At 36.5% G+C, this 15,757-nt stretch overlaps 1 protein-coding gene across 5 annotated transcripts in view; it reads right to left on the minus strand.

Moving 5' to 3' along the window:
- The window catches only part of LRRK2 (leucine rich repeat kinase 2), a 142,144-nt gene that overhangs the window by 36,792 nt on the left and 89,595 nt on the right, over positions 1-15,757 (minus strand). For all 5 annotated transcript variants that reach the window (XM_027592219.2, XM_027592218.2, XM_027592217.2 and 2 more), the window contains 6 exons: positions 11,524-11,711; positions 10,470-10,624; positions 9,046-9,192; positions 8,719-8,910; positions 7,129-7,275; positions 2,823-2,923 (listed from right to left, as the gene is read on the minus strand). In XM_027592219.2, the coding sequence (XP_027448020.1) occupies positions 2,823-2,923; positions 7,129-7,275; positions 8,719-8,910; positions 9,046-9,192; positions 10,470-10,624; positions 11,524-11,711 (930 nt within the window). The remainder of the gene's footprint in view (positions 1-2,822; positions 2,924-7,128; positions 7,276-8,718; positions 8,911-9,045; positions 9,193-10,469; positions 10,625-11,523; positions 11,712-15,757) is intronic.

Below are 15,757 nucleotides of genomic sequence, written 5' to 3' on the forward strand. Positions count from 1 at the left end.
TGAGAGTGTCTAAGCCCACAGGGATATAAGGTATCACTCCTCCTGAAAACTGTCTAATAACTTCCTATTACTTTTGGATTAAAACCCCATGTAACTTACATAGCCTTCAGGGCCTGATCTGACCTGCCCCCAGCCCATCTCTCAAACCCTCTAAGCTTAATGCTGCGTTCTTCCACCACACTGGTGTCCATTCAGTTCTCTGCACGTGCCCGGCTCCTTCATTCCAGCCGCAAGGGCTTTGCCCACGCTGATCCTTCTGCTCTGAACCCCTTCACGCTTCACAAGGCAAAGGCTTCTCCTCATTCCAATCTGAGCTCAAACACTCTTATTTTCTCAGAGGACCTGCCTTGAACCACCCTCACTAGAGCAATCACCAGCTGCAACAACGTCTCCCCGAGGAGTCAGAGATACCATTTTAGCTTGAACAGAGAGGACTCCATTCTGATGTAGCCCTCTTCCTAGCCCACATCCTGTGGGCTTTACAATCTCCTTTACTGATACCGCGGACTGTGAATGCCATACATACTTCACTCTGTATATTTCACTTTACCCTGAAACCCAAATTTAGTTAAAATTTATAGTTCATGTGATATTAAATTGATTAATGTTTTAAACTGTGATTTCTGCAGAAGCTCTGGCTCTTAACAATCAGCTTCAAAGGTGTGGAGTATCAGTGCCAACTGCCTTTGTCAGGAAATGGGAGTGTGGAGAATTCTGCAAGCTGAAGAAGAAAAGCTGAATACCCTGAGCAGGGATTTTCCAAGAACAAAAGCTCCAGACTGCAATCATATTTCCTTAGTGGATAAAAATCTTTTTTTCCTCTGTCTGATCAGCTCAGTTGGTTCAAACTGAGAAGCAGCCAAGTTAGGTCTGTTCACTTTCAGAGGCCCAGGCAGAAAGAAGCCTAATTCAAATTTTCTATCCTCAAAAAGCGCTCACTGATTTTAAGGAGAAAGGAGCAGGAGACTCTAATGATCAGCCCCAGTTCATGACCACTGGTAGAATGACCCTCAAAATACAGCACCAGATACTGAAGTGCTTTCCTTTCCTTTCCTTTTTTTTTTTAAGATTTTTATTTATTTATTTATTTATTCACTTATTTAATTGACAGAGAGAGAGAGAGAGAGAGAGAGAGAGACAGCGAGAGAGGGAATACAAGCAGGGGGAGTGGGAGAGGGAGAAGCAGGCCTCCCGCAGAGCAGGGAGCCCGATGCGGGGCTCGATCCCAGGACCCTGGGATCATAACCTGAGCCGAAGGCAGCCGTTTAACCAACTGAGCCACCCAGGCGCCCCTCCGTTATTTATTTATTTATTTTTTTTAAGAACAAGCACGGGTGCCTGGGGGGCTCGGTCAGTTAGGCATCTGCCTTCAGCTCAGGTCATGATCTCAGGGTACTGGAATCGAGCCCCACACTGAGCCCCGTGTCAGTCTCCCTGCTCAGCAAGGAATCTGCTTCTCTTTCTTCTTCTGACCCTCCCTCCTCCACTTGCGCTTTCTCCCTCTCTCTCTCTCTCTATCTCAGATACATAAATAAAATCCTTCAAAAAAAACAAGCACATTACTCACTCTACTGCTACTATTTCTCCTATTATTTCCTTGGGTCACCGAGCTGCCTATACACTACTCAGTCCTGTATACATTCTTAGTGTTCTGATTTTCAACAGGGTTCCCTGAGCACTGCATAAAATTTGAAACATGTATTATAGACTAAAGATCAAGGTTGAAAATCAATTTATACAACCAATTGCCTACAGATTGAAAGAGACTGTGCCCAGATCTGCTTCATAGACTTGCTTCTATATGTAAAATGTTTCTTAACTTATTTCTAGAGCCACAGTGTAACTTCTGATAGTACTAACAAAATTACTCCAGGATATTTTACACAGACATGGAATTATTTTCATTATCCAGAATAACTAATATATTGTAATTGTGCCTTTTTTTTTTAAAGTTTACACAAGTCATTTAGTTTCAGATTTAGGCAGAAATTACTTTTCTTTTTTTTAATTTTTTAAATAAGAATGAATAGATTTTTTAAAAAATACAGTTGAATTCTGGCATACGATTACAGAATTCAAATTGGATTTTACCTTTGCTCTCACCCTGACTCACTCTCTCATTCCTACTGTCAGGAAAGACAGAAAATAGAATAAATCCCCACGAGTACTCAACATCAGAGACAGTACCAGAGTGACCACCGATGGCTTTGCATTCAACATCCACTCACTTTTCTTTCTTCCTAAGGGTACCTTGATTTTTGCTGAGTTATCCAACCCTCACCCAAGCAGACTATGAATTTTAGGGGGTATTGACCCCAGCTCCAGCCTCAGGAAAAGGTGGGACTATTCTAAGTAAAACCATCCCCACATTACCATAGAGATTGATTGAGTGACACAGGCCTAAGCCAATCAGTGCACAGCACCATCCTGAACACAAAGTGCTTATGGAGAAAAGAACATGTGATAGAAGTGAAACCAAGAGAAATTTTTAAATGAGCCACTGTGTATAGGATTTGAGTTCCTCTGAAATACAGGACCTCAAAAGAGGTACCCTCTTTTCTTCTATACTTGGGGTGTAACTGTGATGACTGGGACAAGAATTCTCAGAATACTGTCTTTTCTCCATTTTTCAAGAGGAGAAACAAAACAAACTTTTTTTTTTTACTCCATGAGGAAAGGACAAAGGTGGGATTTCGTAACTAAACTCAGGTAGACTTGGGGGAAATGTGGTCATTTTGCATTTTCACAACCACATGCAAAACCAGAGTTCCAGGAGATTACCAATGTCCAATGTAATGCAACAATACTATTGGATTTCTTACTTGTCTTAACAGTCTAAGTGATGTATGTTTATTGAAAATCTTCACAGCCACTTCTTCTCCTTCATAGGCTGCTCGATAAACAGATCCAAAACTGCCATCACCTTTTGAAAAGAAAGTACAAAGCACTTCAGTTAATCTGTCCAAGCAGAAAAGCTAGATAAATTATATTGGTTGTAATTACATATGTTGTAAATGTGAACAGAAATCTGACCCATTTGTTTCATTGAATCAATTCTCCTTTGATGCTTCCTCTTCCTTCTTCTACTCTGTGAACCATGATGCACCTAAAGATTTTGTTCCAGCCTTCCCGTCTTCTGTCTATATTCTCCCCACTCAACTACCTCACCAACTCCTTAACTTCATCTCTTTGTATATGTTGAGTATTTCACATCTTCATCTATAGCCACAAGCCACCTTCTGAACTCTATCCTATATTTACAACTTTACATTGGAGATCAGTGGCCTGCCCCTCCAAATCTCAACTATGCTCCATTGGAAGCCACCCTCATCATCTTGTCTCCAAACTGGTTTTTATTCTGCCTTATATATCTGATTAGAAAAAAAAAAAAACAACCCTCTTTTCATGGTCATTCTAGAGTCAAAACTGAAAAATCATCTTAGTTCTTTGCCCCTGTCTCCTTTCCATTTCCATTTCCACCGCACCCATTTGATGCCCCTGGTGCTTTCTGTCTAGACTGTGGTGGCCTCCTGAGTTCATCTCCCCCAATGCAGTCTACCTCTCCTACAAAATCAGTCTCCCTATAATTACACTTTGATTGTGTCACTCTCTTGTTCAAAAACAAATTATGCTACGCTGTCTACTAAGTAAGATCCCAAACCAGGGACAAATCCATATTGTAGCTCCGAATTCCCCTTGTGGTTCTCTTCCTGTCCTGCTGCTCATTCTCCGGGCTCTAGCCCAGTGGTTCCCCCAGTTTGGGCTGCACAGGACATCCGAGGAGCTTTCTAAAAACACCAATGTCTGAGTCCACCCTCAAAGATTCTGACGTAATTAATCACAGGAGTTACTGGTCATTACGATTTTTTTTTCTTTTAATTCCCCAGGTGATAATAATGAACAACCAGGGTTGAGAACAACTGTTCTGGAAAACTGGAATAGCCAAAATTTCCTGAACATGCTTTGTATCTTCAGGCTTCCATACCCTTGTTCTGCGGTCACTTAAAGAGCTGTGCTGCTCCATCATCTCAACCTCTTGGTGTTTATCAAGTCTGTAAAGCACAATTCCGATTGAGATACCAAAGCCTGAGAAATCGACCATCATCAACTCCATGGACTATTACTCTTCACTGACATAAAACGTATCCTTATTTGTACAGTATTTATGGTTCTCATATAGTACTTTGAAATACAAGCACTTGATCGACATAAGTGAATGAACTCAAAAAAATCTACAGAGAAACAGAACAATGTTGAGATCTGTTATTTCTAAGTGGTGAAATTATGTATCTAAGAGAAGCTTAGATTTTTGTATTTTTTAATATTTTTGTTTTTGTATTGTGTATTTTCATCTCCCTAAGTACATGTAAGCATATATTATTTTATGCTCAGAAACACTGTACATTAAGAATAAAAATAGTATTCATTTGAGCATATGTCATATTTCTACTAGATTGTAGACATGCTAAAAGTATTGTCTGTATATTTTCAGCCTTGGTATCTTCCCATCCCTTCCCTCCAGTACACAATATCCAACTTCTAAAACCATTATTTAATATTGATGGTATTGAGAGTTTTGGAGAGAAAGGAAGCCTATCGGATCAGTTAAGTATTTGAATCAAAGCAAGATTGGGCAAACAGGAGAGGAAAAAGAGAAAGAAAACAAGTGGAAGGGGAATGGAGAGAAAGGGCAAGACAGATGGACACTTAATAGATGCTCCTGTTCTGGTTCCCCTCAATCTGGACAGCTATCAACAACAAAGAAAAAACAAAACAAATAATACATTATGTGTTAATAAAAAATTAAAAAAACAACAACAAAGAAAAAACAAATAGGCAGAGAGAAGACATACACTCTAAGGAGACATAAAATTTCAGGTGAGAGGAGTAGAGAGCTCTAATTTTTTAAAGTCCTTCCCTATTTCAGAATCACTGCCATATTAAAATGGAGCATGGACTGTCATCTCAGATGGCTAACAGTAAAAATAAGGTTAAGGACTGTTATTGTGCATTTGTGACACCAAAGTATTTTCGAAAGAAACTTGAAGGCAAGGAAACCTTCCTAACACCATCAGATCACACCACTGAAGTACCTTTCTATTGCGGCTCTCTGGAAAAACAGTCCCCTGAAGAGGAAATACACCTCACAACTCCTCAAACAGACACATAAAACCCCACACCTGTGCATTTAAATTCTTTTCATAAAACAAATCTATTAATATTCACAAGTCTATCAAGAAGTGTCATATAGTAACTGCTATCTTGGAAGGAAAGTGTTAACTGAAGGCCTGAAATTCACTCCCGCCCTACAAGGAAAATGGCAAGGAATGATCTCTATCACATTACCCTAGCATAAAAATACTGGGAATTCTCTGATTATAAAATGTTTTTAGAAGGATATATCTCATTTGTTTAGATCAGTGATTCTCAACTAGGGTGATGTTGCTCGCCTACCCCTACTCTCTACCTTTTGCAATGTCTGGAGACATTTTTGATTGCCACACCTTGGGGGGGCGGCGGGGGGAGGAGATACCACTGACATCTAGTGGGCAGAGGCCAAGGCTGCTACTAAACATCCTACAATGGGGGACAGCTCCCATAACAAAGAATCAATCAGTCTAAAACAGCAACAGTGCAGAGTTTGAGAAACCCTGATCTAAACTGTAAATAAACATGGAATTTATGGGTTTATGGGATATGAGACTGGAAAATGGGAGTATTATATAAACACTTTCCTCTGTGTAATTAATGGGATACAGAACACAGGTGCTTTTGGAGGTGGTCAAAGGTAAAAACTTCCAGTTATAAGATAAGTAAGTACTAGGGGGGGAATGCACAGCATGATGACTACAGTTAACACTGCTATGTGATATATATTGAAAGTTGTTAATAAGAGAGTTAATCCTGTAAGATCTCACCACCAATAAAAAAGTATTTTTTCTTTTATTTTATATCTATATGGGATAATCAATTTTAACTAAATTCATTGTGGTTAATCATTTCATGATATACAGAGTCAGATCACTTGCTGTACACCTTAAACTTGCACAGCGCTGTATGTCCATTATATCAATAAAACTGAAAAAAAAATCCCACAAGGACTTCAAAGTTAATTCTGTGAACATTTTTACATACATTGCTCAAAAAGGGTCCATTAATATGAGATATATCTTAATGCACTACTAGGAGTTATTTTGGGGAGTTTTGTCTGAAGCTTGAGACCCCTTCAGAGAAAGACTACAGTATGACTGGTACTTACCTGTACCATTGGAATCACAAGTCAAGTTTGGTATTGGTTAAGATCTAGGATTTGGCATTGACAATTCAGCATTTTGTGTTAATCCACTATTACTAATATATTCACTTCCAGAGTTCCAAAGCATTCAAATTCATTCTAAATTTCTCAGTTGATGTGAAGAATGTCATGTCCCAAATTTTGGACATTCTTTATTAATAATTTTAATGTACTGACTGACATATTTTAGGCATTCTTTCTATGGAAATTTAATTAAAATTAAATATATACAGACACAACAATGAATACTCCACAAAGTAAAGCCAGAACTGTCTTCAAATACTTTACATTAATTCAACCCAATGCTCTTCATGGTTCCCAATGACTCTCAAGAAGGCTTAGAACTTGAGTATGTCACCAACTTAATGCTTCTCAATTTTTCATCCCAAACTGCTTTTTATGACTATTTTTATGAGAATTCATGCTTGTCATCCTGAGGAACAAAACTGTTCCTATGACTACCTTGAGGTGTTCTTCCTTTACTTATTCTGTCTTTTTGAGACTGAAAAATGACTGCATTACACAATTGAAAATCTCCTTATCTGCCTCCCCCATTTCCGGCACTTAAAGCACATGCAAGGACATATTTCACAAATATGTGTGCTTCCACAGCAGCCCCACCCTGATCTCGAACTTAGTCCATAAGAATGTGTGCAAAGCAAACTCCATGTCTGTAAACATATTACTTTCAAATAGATCGTTCCGGAAAAAAAAAACCATTATAACAAATATATGAAGACATTACAAGCTATGACAATATATTTGAATATTTTCTAGGTTATAAGGAAAAATTACATCCTAATTTTTATTCTCAAACCAACAAAAATAGTTACCTAAGAGAAACTCTGGAGCTTGTTCAAATTCCAATTCATCATTATTCAACATAATATTTCTAGGCAGGTCAGCCAAAATTAAGTCAGGAGCAATTTGAGATATTGGAATGGTGAGCCTTGGTTGATCTGGATTTATTAGAAGGTCTCCTGAGAAGTACATAAAACATTTTTTTAAAACAAACTTTTAAGGATGTACATAAAATTGCACCAAAAAAATCACATTTCCTATGATTTCTAATTGCACTTTTAGGTTTTCTTACCAATCTTATTTTTCTCTAGAAAACCTGAGAAAGTTTTAAAGGTTCGATTAATACCTATCTACTTGGAAAGTTAAAAACTTATTCCTAGGTTCACTCATTACAAACTACATTCAGAACTGCCTTAGACCTATCTGACATCTGTAGAGAATAGAAATGATCTATTCTCTACTTTTACCACATTTGTGAGGGCACTTATTGCATGGTTAGCAAGTTGCTAAGTTTTTCTATGTATCATCCTATTTTATTTTTTATGCAAGTATAATTAGCATACAGTGTTATATTAGTTTCATGTGTACAATATAATGATTCAACACTTCTTTACATTTCTCAGTGCTCATCATGATAAGCGTACTCTTAATCCCCTTCACTTATTTCATGCATCTCCCAACCCACCTCCCTTCTGGGTTTTTCATGCCTCTTTTTTTTTCTTTTGTTTGTTTGTTCTGTTTTTTAAGTTCTACAAAGAGTGGAATCATATGGTATTTGTCTTTGTTTGTCTGACTTATTGCACTTAGCATTATACCCTCTAGATCCATTCATTTGTTGCAAATGGCAAGATTTCATTCTTTTTAATGGCTGAGTAATATTCTACTGTGTGTGTGTGAGTGCTCACACACACACACACACATATATATACCCCACATCTTCTTTATACAATCATCTATCAGTGAACATTTGCGTTGCTCAACATCCCTAATCATCAGGGAAATGTAAATCAAAACCACAATGAGATATCACCTTACACCTGTCAGAATGATTGCAATCAAAAACAAGAAATAACAAGTGTTGGCAGGGATGTGAAATAAAAAGAACCCTCATGTGCTGATGGTGGGAATGCAAATTGGTGCAGCCACTGTGGAAAACAGTGTGGAGTTTCCTTGAAAAATTAAAAATAGTAATACCATTTGATCCTGTTATTCCACTACTGAGTATTTACCTGGAGAAAATGAAAACACTAATTCAAAAAGATAATGTACCCCTATGTTTACTGAAGCATTATTTACAATAGCCAAATTCCAGAAGCATGCATCATCTATTTTAAACCTCATAACATTCTATGAGGTAGGCTTTAGTATTCCTATTTCACAGATGAGGTTATATTGCTCAGTGAGTCAGTATTCAAACTCTCAAACCAAAAAATGTTCTGAATCTAGAACACAAAGGTCTTATTGGTAACAGATATAATCCATCTTTCTCAGCTGTCAGTCTAACTGAATGTAGTGTCCTCTAACTCATCCCTATGGATAAGAATAATTTTTACATTTATTACAAAACTCCACAAATATCGAAAGTATCACTTAAAAACATCTGAAAGCTATATCAACACTACCTTCTTCTGCTTTCTTTGTCAAGTCATCAAGTAAGATTTTTTGATGCTCTTCACCATCATTAAAACTATATAATGCCCACTTCTTCAACAGAGTTTCTCCTTCACCACAGATATCAATCTCCAGTAATCCAGGAAACCATTCTTCCATAAGAGAATCAATGTGGTCCACAACTTGGCCCAGAAGAATACAGCCTACGTAATCCAAAGGAGAGCTCATCAACACCCTATCTGACCATATTGTTTCAAAGCTGGAAACTACAGAGTTTTTTAAAAAATGTTTAAATTTCTTTAATGGTACATTTCAAAGTTTTGAATTAATTTCCTTACCTTTTCTACAGGAAGGAACTGTAATTTTTAAGAAACTCTCTGGGTGACTGTCTAAGACTTCAGATCCTACCAGACAATAAGCCTCAGGAGACCAATTCAAGTAGATGCCTTGTCGCCAATACATTCTGTTTGGGCGAAGTGCTCGTTCTGAAAGAAGTTTAAATGGACCCAAATGTGTCCATTAATTATGAACTATTCCATAAATTAAAGGAGCAGAAAAATCACTGCACATGCCACAAGTAACTAACAGAGATATATTTGTTTTGAAACACAGTATTGGAATTGTTAATGATACAAGTCCTCATCCATATCCATTATACATGAAATTAAGTATTTTAGCCTTAATTTGCAAGCAAATAAACAAAATGCCCAGTAGGTAACCCAAGAGAGAGTTCAGGTTCACAATGTTAAATAGTTTAATATATTTAAGAGAAGAAAAAGAATCATAAATAAGTTCTCATAACTTAAATTTTTTTTTTCCTAAGAGAGAGAGAGCACGCACAAGCAGGGGCTGGGGAGGGGCAGAGAGAGAGGGAGAGAGAGAATCTTAAGCAGGCTTGATCTCATGACCCTGAGATCACGACCTGAGCTGATATCAAGTCAGATACTTAACTGACTGAGCCACCCAAGAATGCCAAGTTCTCATTAACTTTTAAAACTCTTAAAAGGAGGTTGGTTGTCACACTCAAATCAAAACTTCCTGAATGTTTTGTTTTAATGCAATATAACTACCTATATATTTATTAATTGCAAGCAAGATAAGGTTGATTTCAGAATACAGTAACACCTGCATAAAGCCATTTTTAACCCCTCCAAAATGATATTTTCCCTTTGGAGCACTAAGGTCTCCCTTTCTTCCAGAAGAAAGAGCTAGCATCATAAACACCCATTTTTATTCTTTTTTATAAATCCCTCAGGAATTGTGCAGCAGAAGAGAGCTATTTAAGTTTCTACACTGAATGGTCTGAAGGGTCACAACCTGGTTACCTTTGTTAAGTAAAACTCCCTGGCTTTGCAGTGATAGTCACTTCTAGTTTTTCTTCGTTCATTTGTGAGTGTGTGTGTGTGTGTGTGTGTGTGTGTGTGTGTTTATACACTAATGACTCCTCGTAATCTTACCTTCTAAAATTGTTGCTTCTAGTCTACTTTGGCCTGGAAAGCAAGATATTCATACTTACTCTAAGTGTGTCTAAAATAAAAACAAATAGGTTTTGAGTGAGGACTTGAGAAATTTCCTTTTTGACAAACTGCATGAACTTATGTGAGCCTATGTGTCTTTATCTTGGCTACTCTGAAGTCTTATGAACTTATTTTCTGATTTTCAGTGGCCTTACAGATAAGTAAACTCTGTGAAAAATGACATGACAATTTTAATATGCTTTCCTCCTAACTTCTCAAATATTAAGTCTTCATTAAATACATACCTCTTCCTGAAAGCATGTAAGGTGAAATTTCAAGTAATCGATTGATTAACCTGGACCAAAATCCCATTGGAAAGTAAGGCATTTCGTATAGTCGAATGATAATTTCAGAGTTCTCACAATGCGGAAGCTCTATCACAGGCCTGTGGTCAGACAAACTAAAGAGAAAAGGACATCAGCATTATATAGCTTCATAAAACACCCAACCATGTTAACCAAAGTGCTTTCCTTCTTAAAATCAATGAGTTGAAGATAAATATTCTAGGCAATTGCACTTTTTGATAATGTTCTTTTGTGACATGATCTTCCTTCTTCAAAGATTCAGTGGCTGTTTAATCAATTCAAATTCATGCTCAGATGCATGACATTTTTTCAGCAAACCTATTTACACTAATAAATAAATTATTACAATTAGTTATGCATAGACAAGTTTTAAGGGATTATATAAAACTTGAAAAAATGCATGTCCCAGAAAAAAAGTATATATGTATTTTCGGAATTGGATAGCATCTACCAATCAATGCAATTTTCACTTTTTAATGTCGTATACCTTATAACATTTCCCAGCAATAAGAAAATATAAAGCAACAAGAAAAATTTCTATAATACAGGATTAGAATGTAGGCCTTCATTGTATTGCCACTTTCCTCAGAAAATTCACTACCATAAATTCTTCTGATGAAAACTCACTATCTCCCCAGAGCTTGTCAAATGTAACTCTCTCAATGCCATGTAAGGATACACACGAATACACACACACACACACACACACACACACACACACACACACACACACACAAATCACTATTTACCTTTCCTAAGTAATTTAAGCAGTGATTAACCAAATAGTAATTAGATACACAAAACAAGTATTTACTATAACTTTAAAATGTCAAATATAGTGTTTTCATTAAAAGTAAATGCTACATTTCAATAGAAAGTGTGCACAAGAATCAAAAAAATTAATACATTTATAATAAACCAAAGTTATTTTGACAAAACATATGAAAGATGGTGAATTTCCACAGGGTAATTGACTATTTAAGTTTAGGTTTACCTGCTTGGAACCAGCAAATATTCTTCTCCTATTGGCAAGGCAATCTGGAATTTTTCTAGGAGTTTAAAGTACTGTGACATGTAGTTCTTCGGAAATCTCTTTTTCTTTGAAAGAAATTTTTCCACATCTCTACGTGAAATGATTCCTTTAGGATGTTTTGGATAGCCTTCTACTTTCACTGTCAAAATCTGAAAGATTTAACCTTATGAAAAATCACTAGAATTTATTTTCTGAAAAGTTTTTTTTAAGATTTATTTATTTATTTTAGAGAGAGAGTGTGTGTATGAGCAGGGGGAGGGGCAGAGGGAGAGAGAGAGAGAGGGGAAACAGACTCCCTGCTGAGCACAAAGCCCAATGTGGGGCTCAGGGTTTGGGGCTCTATTCCAGGACCCTGAGATCATAACCTGAGCTGAAACCAAAAGTCAGACGCTTAACCGACTGAGCCACCCAGGTGCCCCTATTTTCTGAGAGGTTTTGAATTTAAAGCATTCCTTGTCTCTTTGCTCAGTGAAAATGATCAGAACAATTTTAATGTTTTCAAGTATAACACAGGACCTAATTTCTCTACTAGCAGCTATGTAACCTGGAACCCCAGTGGGGCAATCACTCCTCCACAAAAGATTTATTAAATTAAGGGAGTGAATTCAAATCCAAAATTAAAGAGATCTTCTGAAATCAATGAATCTTAAGCCTTCCCCAGCTCCAGTTAACAGATCTATCCAACACCCCTCATCCTTATTATAGTCTCATCAACAGTATATTCACAGGGAAATTATCTTCCAGACTGTGTTCTCACTACAGGTTTGCCATAGAAATGTTACTTTACATTTAGAGAATAGAAAATGGTTTCTATCAATGGGAAGGGAGGCAGTATAGTACAGTTTAGTGATTCTCAAACAAAGTGTAACTATAGAATTTTGGAGTCTGATCAGGTCTGGTATGAAGCTTGAGAATCTGCTTGTTTAACAAGAAACTCAGATGATACTACTGTAAAGACCATAGTTTCAGCTTTGACCATCATCACAGCAGTTAAGTTTTGACCTTTCAGCTTTGACCATCATCATAGCAGTTAAAAGTATAAATTCAGAAGAAGCCAGGTTCAAATCCAAGCTCTAGTACTAGCTGTATTATCTTGAGAAACGTATATAATTTCCTTAAGCCACAGCTCCAATCAGATAATAAAAGTGACTATCCCTTAGACTGTCATGACACTGAAATAAGATAACATACGTAAGGCATGCAAGGTGCCTATGACAATTTTTAGCATATAGTAAGCCCTCGTATGTTAGCCATTACTAGCCACATATTCCTATTCATTTTACTTAGCCAAATTAATTTTTGCAGAGCTTGTGCTTAATTTCTTTAGTAGATCTTTAACATGTAAGGGACAGTTCCATAGGACTATACATTATGTACATTATCATGTAGCTAGGTGAAATACTGGATTGTAAAATCCTTAGACCCAAGGACTTGTCTCCCTCATCTATTGATCTCTATTTGGTACGTACAATGTTTACTGAATCAATGAAAGCATGATTGACTGAACATAATGTATAACGACAATGTATAAATATGTCAGTAAATAATAAAAACTGCAGTTTGGGACTTCTCCCATATTGTGCACATTATAGCCCATACTGCTCTTACAATGTAGGTGGTGGGGAAAACTGTTTGTTCTTCTGGCATTTTTTAAAAAGTTGCTAAGACCTTGTCTGACAACTCACTCTCTATCCCCACCATAATTTATATTTTCTTTATAGCACTCTATCACCTGACATTTTAAGTGTTGATTTATTGTTTATTTCCTCCCATTTGAATGTCAGGTCTATGAATGCAGGAACCTTGTTTTATCTATGCTTACAGCGCCAGCACCAGAACAGTATCTAGAACACTGTAGGTGTCAGATCAATATTGTTGGATGAGTGAATTGGGGAAAAAAGACGTTTGGAGCATTTTATCCTGGGGTTGGGTTTATAGGCACTAGAGTCAAACTACTTAGTTTGAAATCTTAACTCTACTTCTTCCTAAATATGTAGCTTTGTATAAATTATTTAACTTCTCTGTCCATCAATTTCTTCATCTTCAAGATGAGGACTAATATATACCATTTAAAAGGACTGCTCTGAGAATTACATGAGAAAATGTTTGAATAATGCACAAGGAACCCTTGTATGTTAGCCATTACTGTACACTTAGAATTCTAATTTATTTTACTTAGACACGTTGACTTTATTTTTTAATTTTTTAAAGTTTATTTATTTAAGTAATGTCTATACCCAACATGGGGCTTGAACTCACAACCTCAAGGATCAAGAGCTGCACATTCTTCTGACTGAGCCAGCCATGCACCCCTAGGCATATTGATTTTAAAACAGAGGGTTGTGCTGGATTTTTTTTTAGATCTATGGTGTGCTACCACTATTTGTAGTAGTTTCCAAAGATGGACACATGAATTTCTTCTCTCCCTACACATGCATGGTATTCATTCAAGGAATGAAATCCATTCATTTTCTTCCTCTCGAATCTGGATGGGACTTATGGTTATTCTAGTCATTAGAATGTGGCAGAACTGACATTTTATAAGTTCTGGGCTTACCCTTTGAAAGGACTGGTCATAAGAGAGGCTACATGGAAGAGTACGAACACACCAAAAGTGTGAGTGTAGTTTTCTTGGGCTTTCCAGCCTGGCTCAATGAAGGAAGCCAAGTGAATGACACTTGCCAATGCCATGTGGAGCAGAACCACTCAGCTGAGCACAGTCAACCCAGAGACCAGTGAGAAACAATAAAATATTGATGTTTTACTCCAACTTTATTTGTTTTCTCCAAGTTTTGGGGTAACTTGTTACATAGCAATAAAAAACTAAAACATTATCTTAATTTTATCACCTTTAAAAGAACTCTTAATATTCCTTCAGCCTAGTAACTTATAATGCTAATTTGTGCCCTCATGCGAAGACAGAAAATTTCCCAAATTCCTCACCCAAGTTTTTATCAAGATTAAATTGCCATGCAAGCTTGTTAATGTTCCACCTGATTAATTCAATAAGTGCCTTTCATCTCTCTTTTACCATCTGGTTAAATGAGTTTTGTAAACTTCTCTGTGCAGTGATGGAAACTTCTTTAGTAAGTTTAGTGACCTAATAGTCTGAGGCACAGAGAGGGCGTGTAGGTTCATTACAGCTTCTGCACCATGAAATTGTTTCTGCCTTTGCCTTGGTGATTCATGGAGATGAATACTCCTATTTTTTTGCTGATGGGTGTCAGACAAGTCATTCTTGTTTTCACTTGATTATAGTTTTCATTCTCTTTAAGTCTTGGTGAGAATGACATATTTTAATATATCAGCATAAAAAATATGGTATTTGTTAAATTAATAAGAAATTTAAATTATTATTCCACTGACTCTTTAGATCTATCTTTCAATATAACTTTGAACTATGCAAGTTCTTGACTTAATTTTCACTTAAATTATCATGTTTATAGTATAACTATGCTAATAAGAACTTTCATGGAGTTTCAACTTAATTACCACATGAATCCTCAGGGATTTTACTGTGGTTATGGTGGAAGGTTGCTTTTTTTAAAAGATGGTGATTCTGATGCAAACCACTTCTTTATTCTACTGAATAAGATACGCCCCCCCATATTATCCACATCTGTGCAACTTTAAATATTCCCAATTTACATGGAAGCACATCAGTTTTTAGTGTAACTTTAGCCTTTTCTTGACTATATAGAGTTTAGTTACTTTCTGATATAGTGTGCCATCTAGGACAACAAAATATTCAGGGTATATTTAAAACTCCCTTTGCTGTACAGAACGCACCCACCTACACATATTTTTTATTTAGCTCTGTACCTGGCACACTTTCCAAAACTACATGGATGCATCTTTACAATTTTGAAGATTTTTTTTAATTTCCTAAAATAATATCTTTAATTACCAAATAGGTCAAACATTAAATTAGGTAACATTTACTTCTCACTTATATTAAGTTAGGGAAGCAATGTAAAAAACAATATTGTTATTATCCTTATTTTAAGTGAAGAAACAAAAGCTTAAAACATTAAGAAATGTCACAAAGTGAGGAAAGATATAGAAGAAATTTGAACACAGGTCATGCTGACTCCAGAGCTTGTGCTCTTGACCACTACTACCAGCTTCATTCCCATTTAGCAGATGAATGGACTCACACTTTGCATGGCATATTTGCAAAAGGAGAAAAATCTAC

Source organism: Zalophus californianus, chromosome 9 (assembly GCF_009762305.2).
Source record: "Zalophus californianus isolate mZalCal1 chromosome 9, mZalCal1.pri.v2, whole genome shotgun sequence".
NCBI lineage: Eukaryota > Metazoa > Chordata > Mammalia > Carnivora > Otariidae > Zalophus > Zalophus californianus.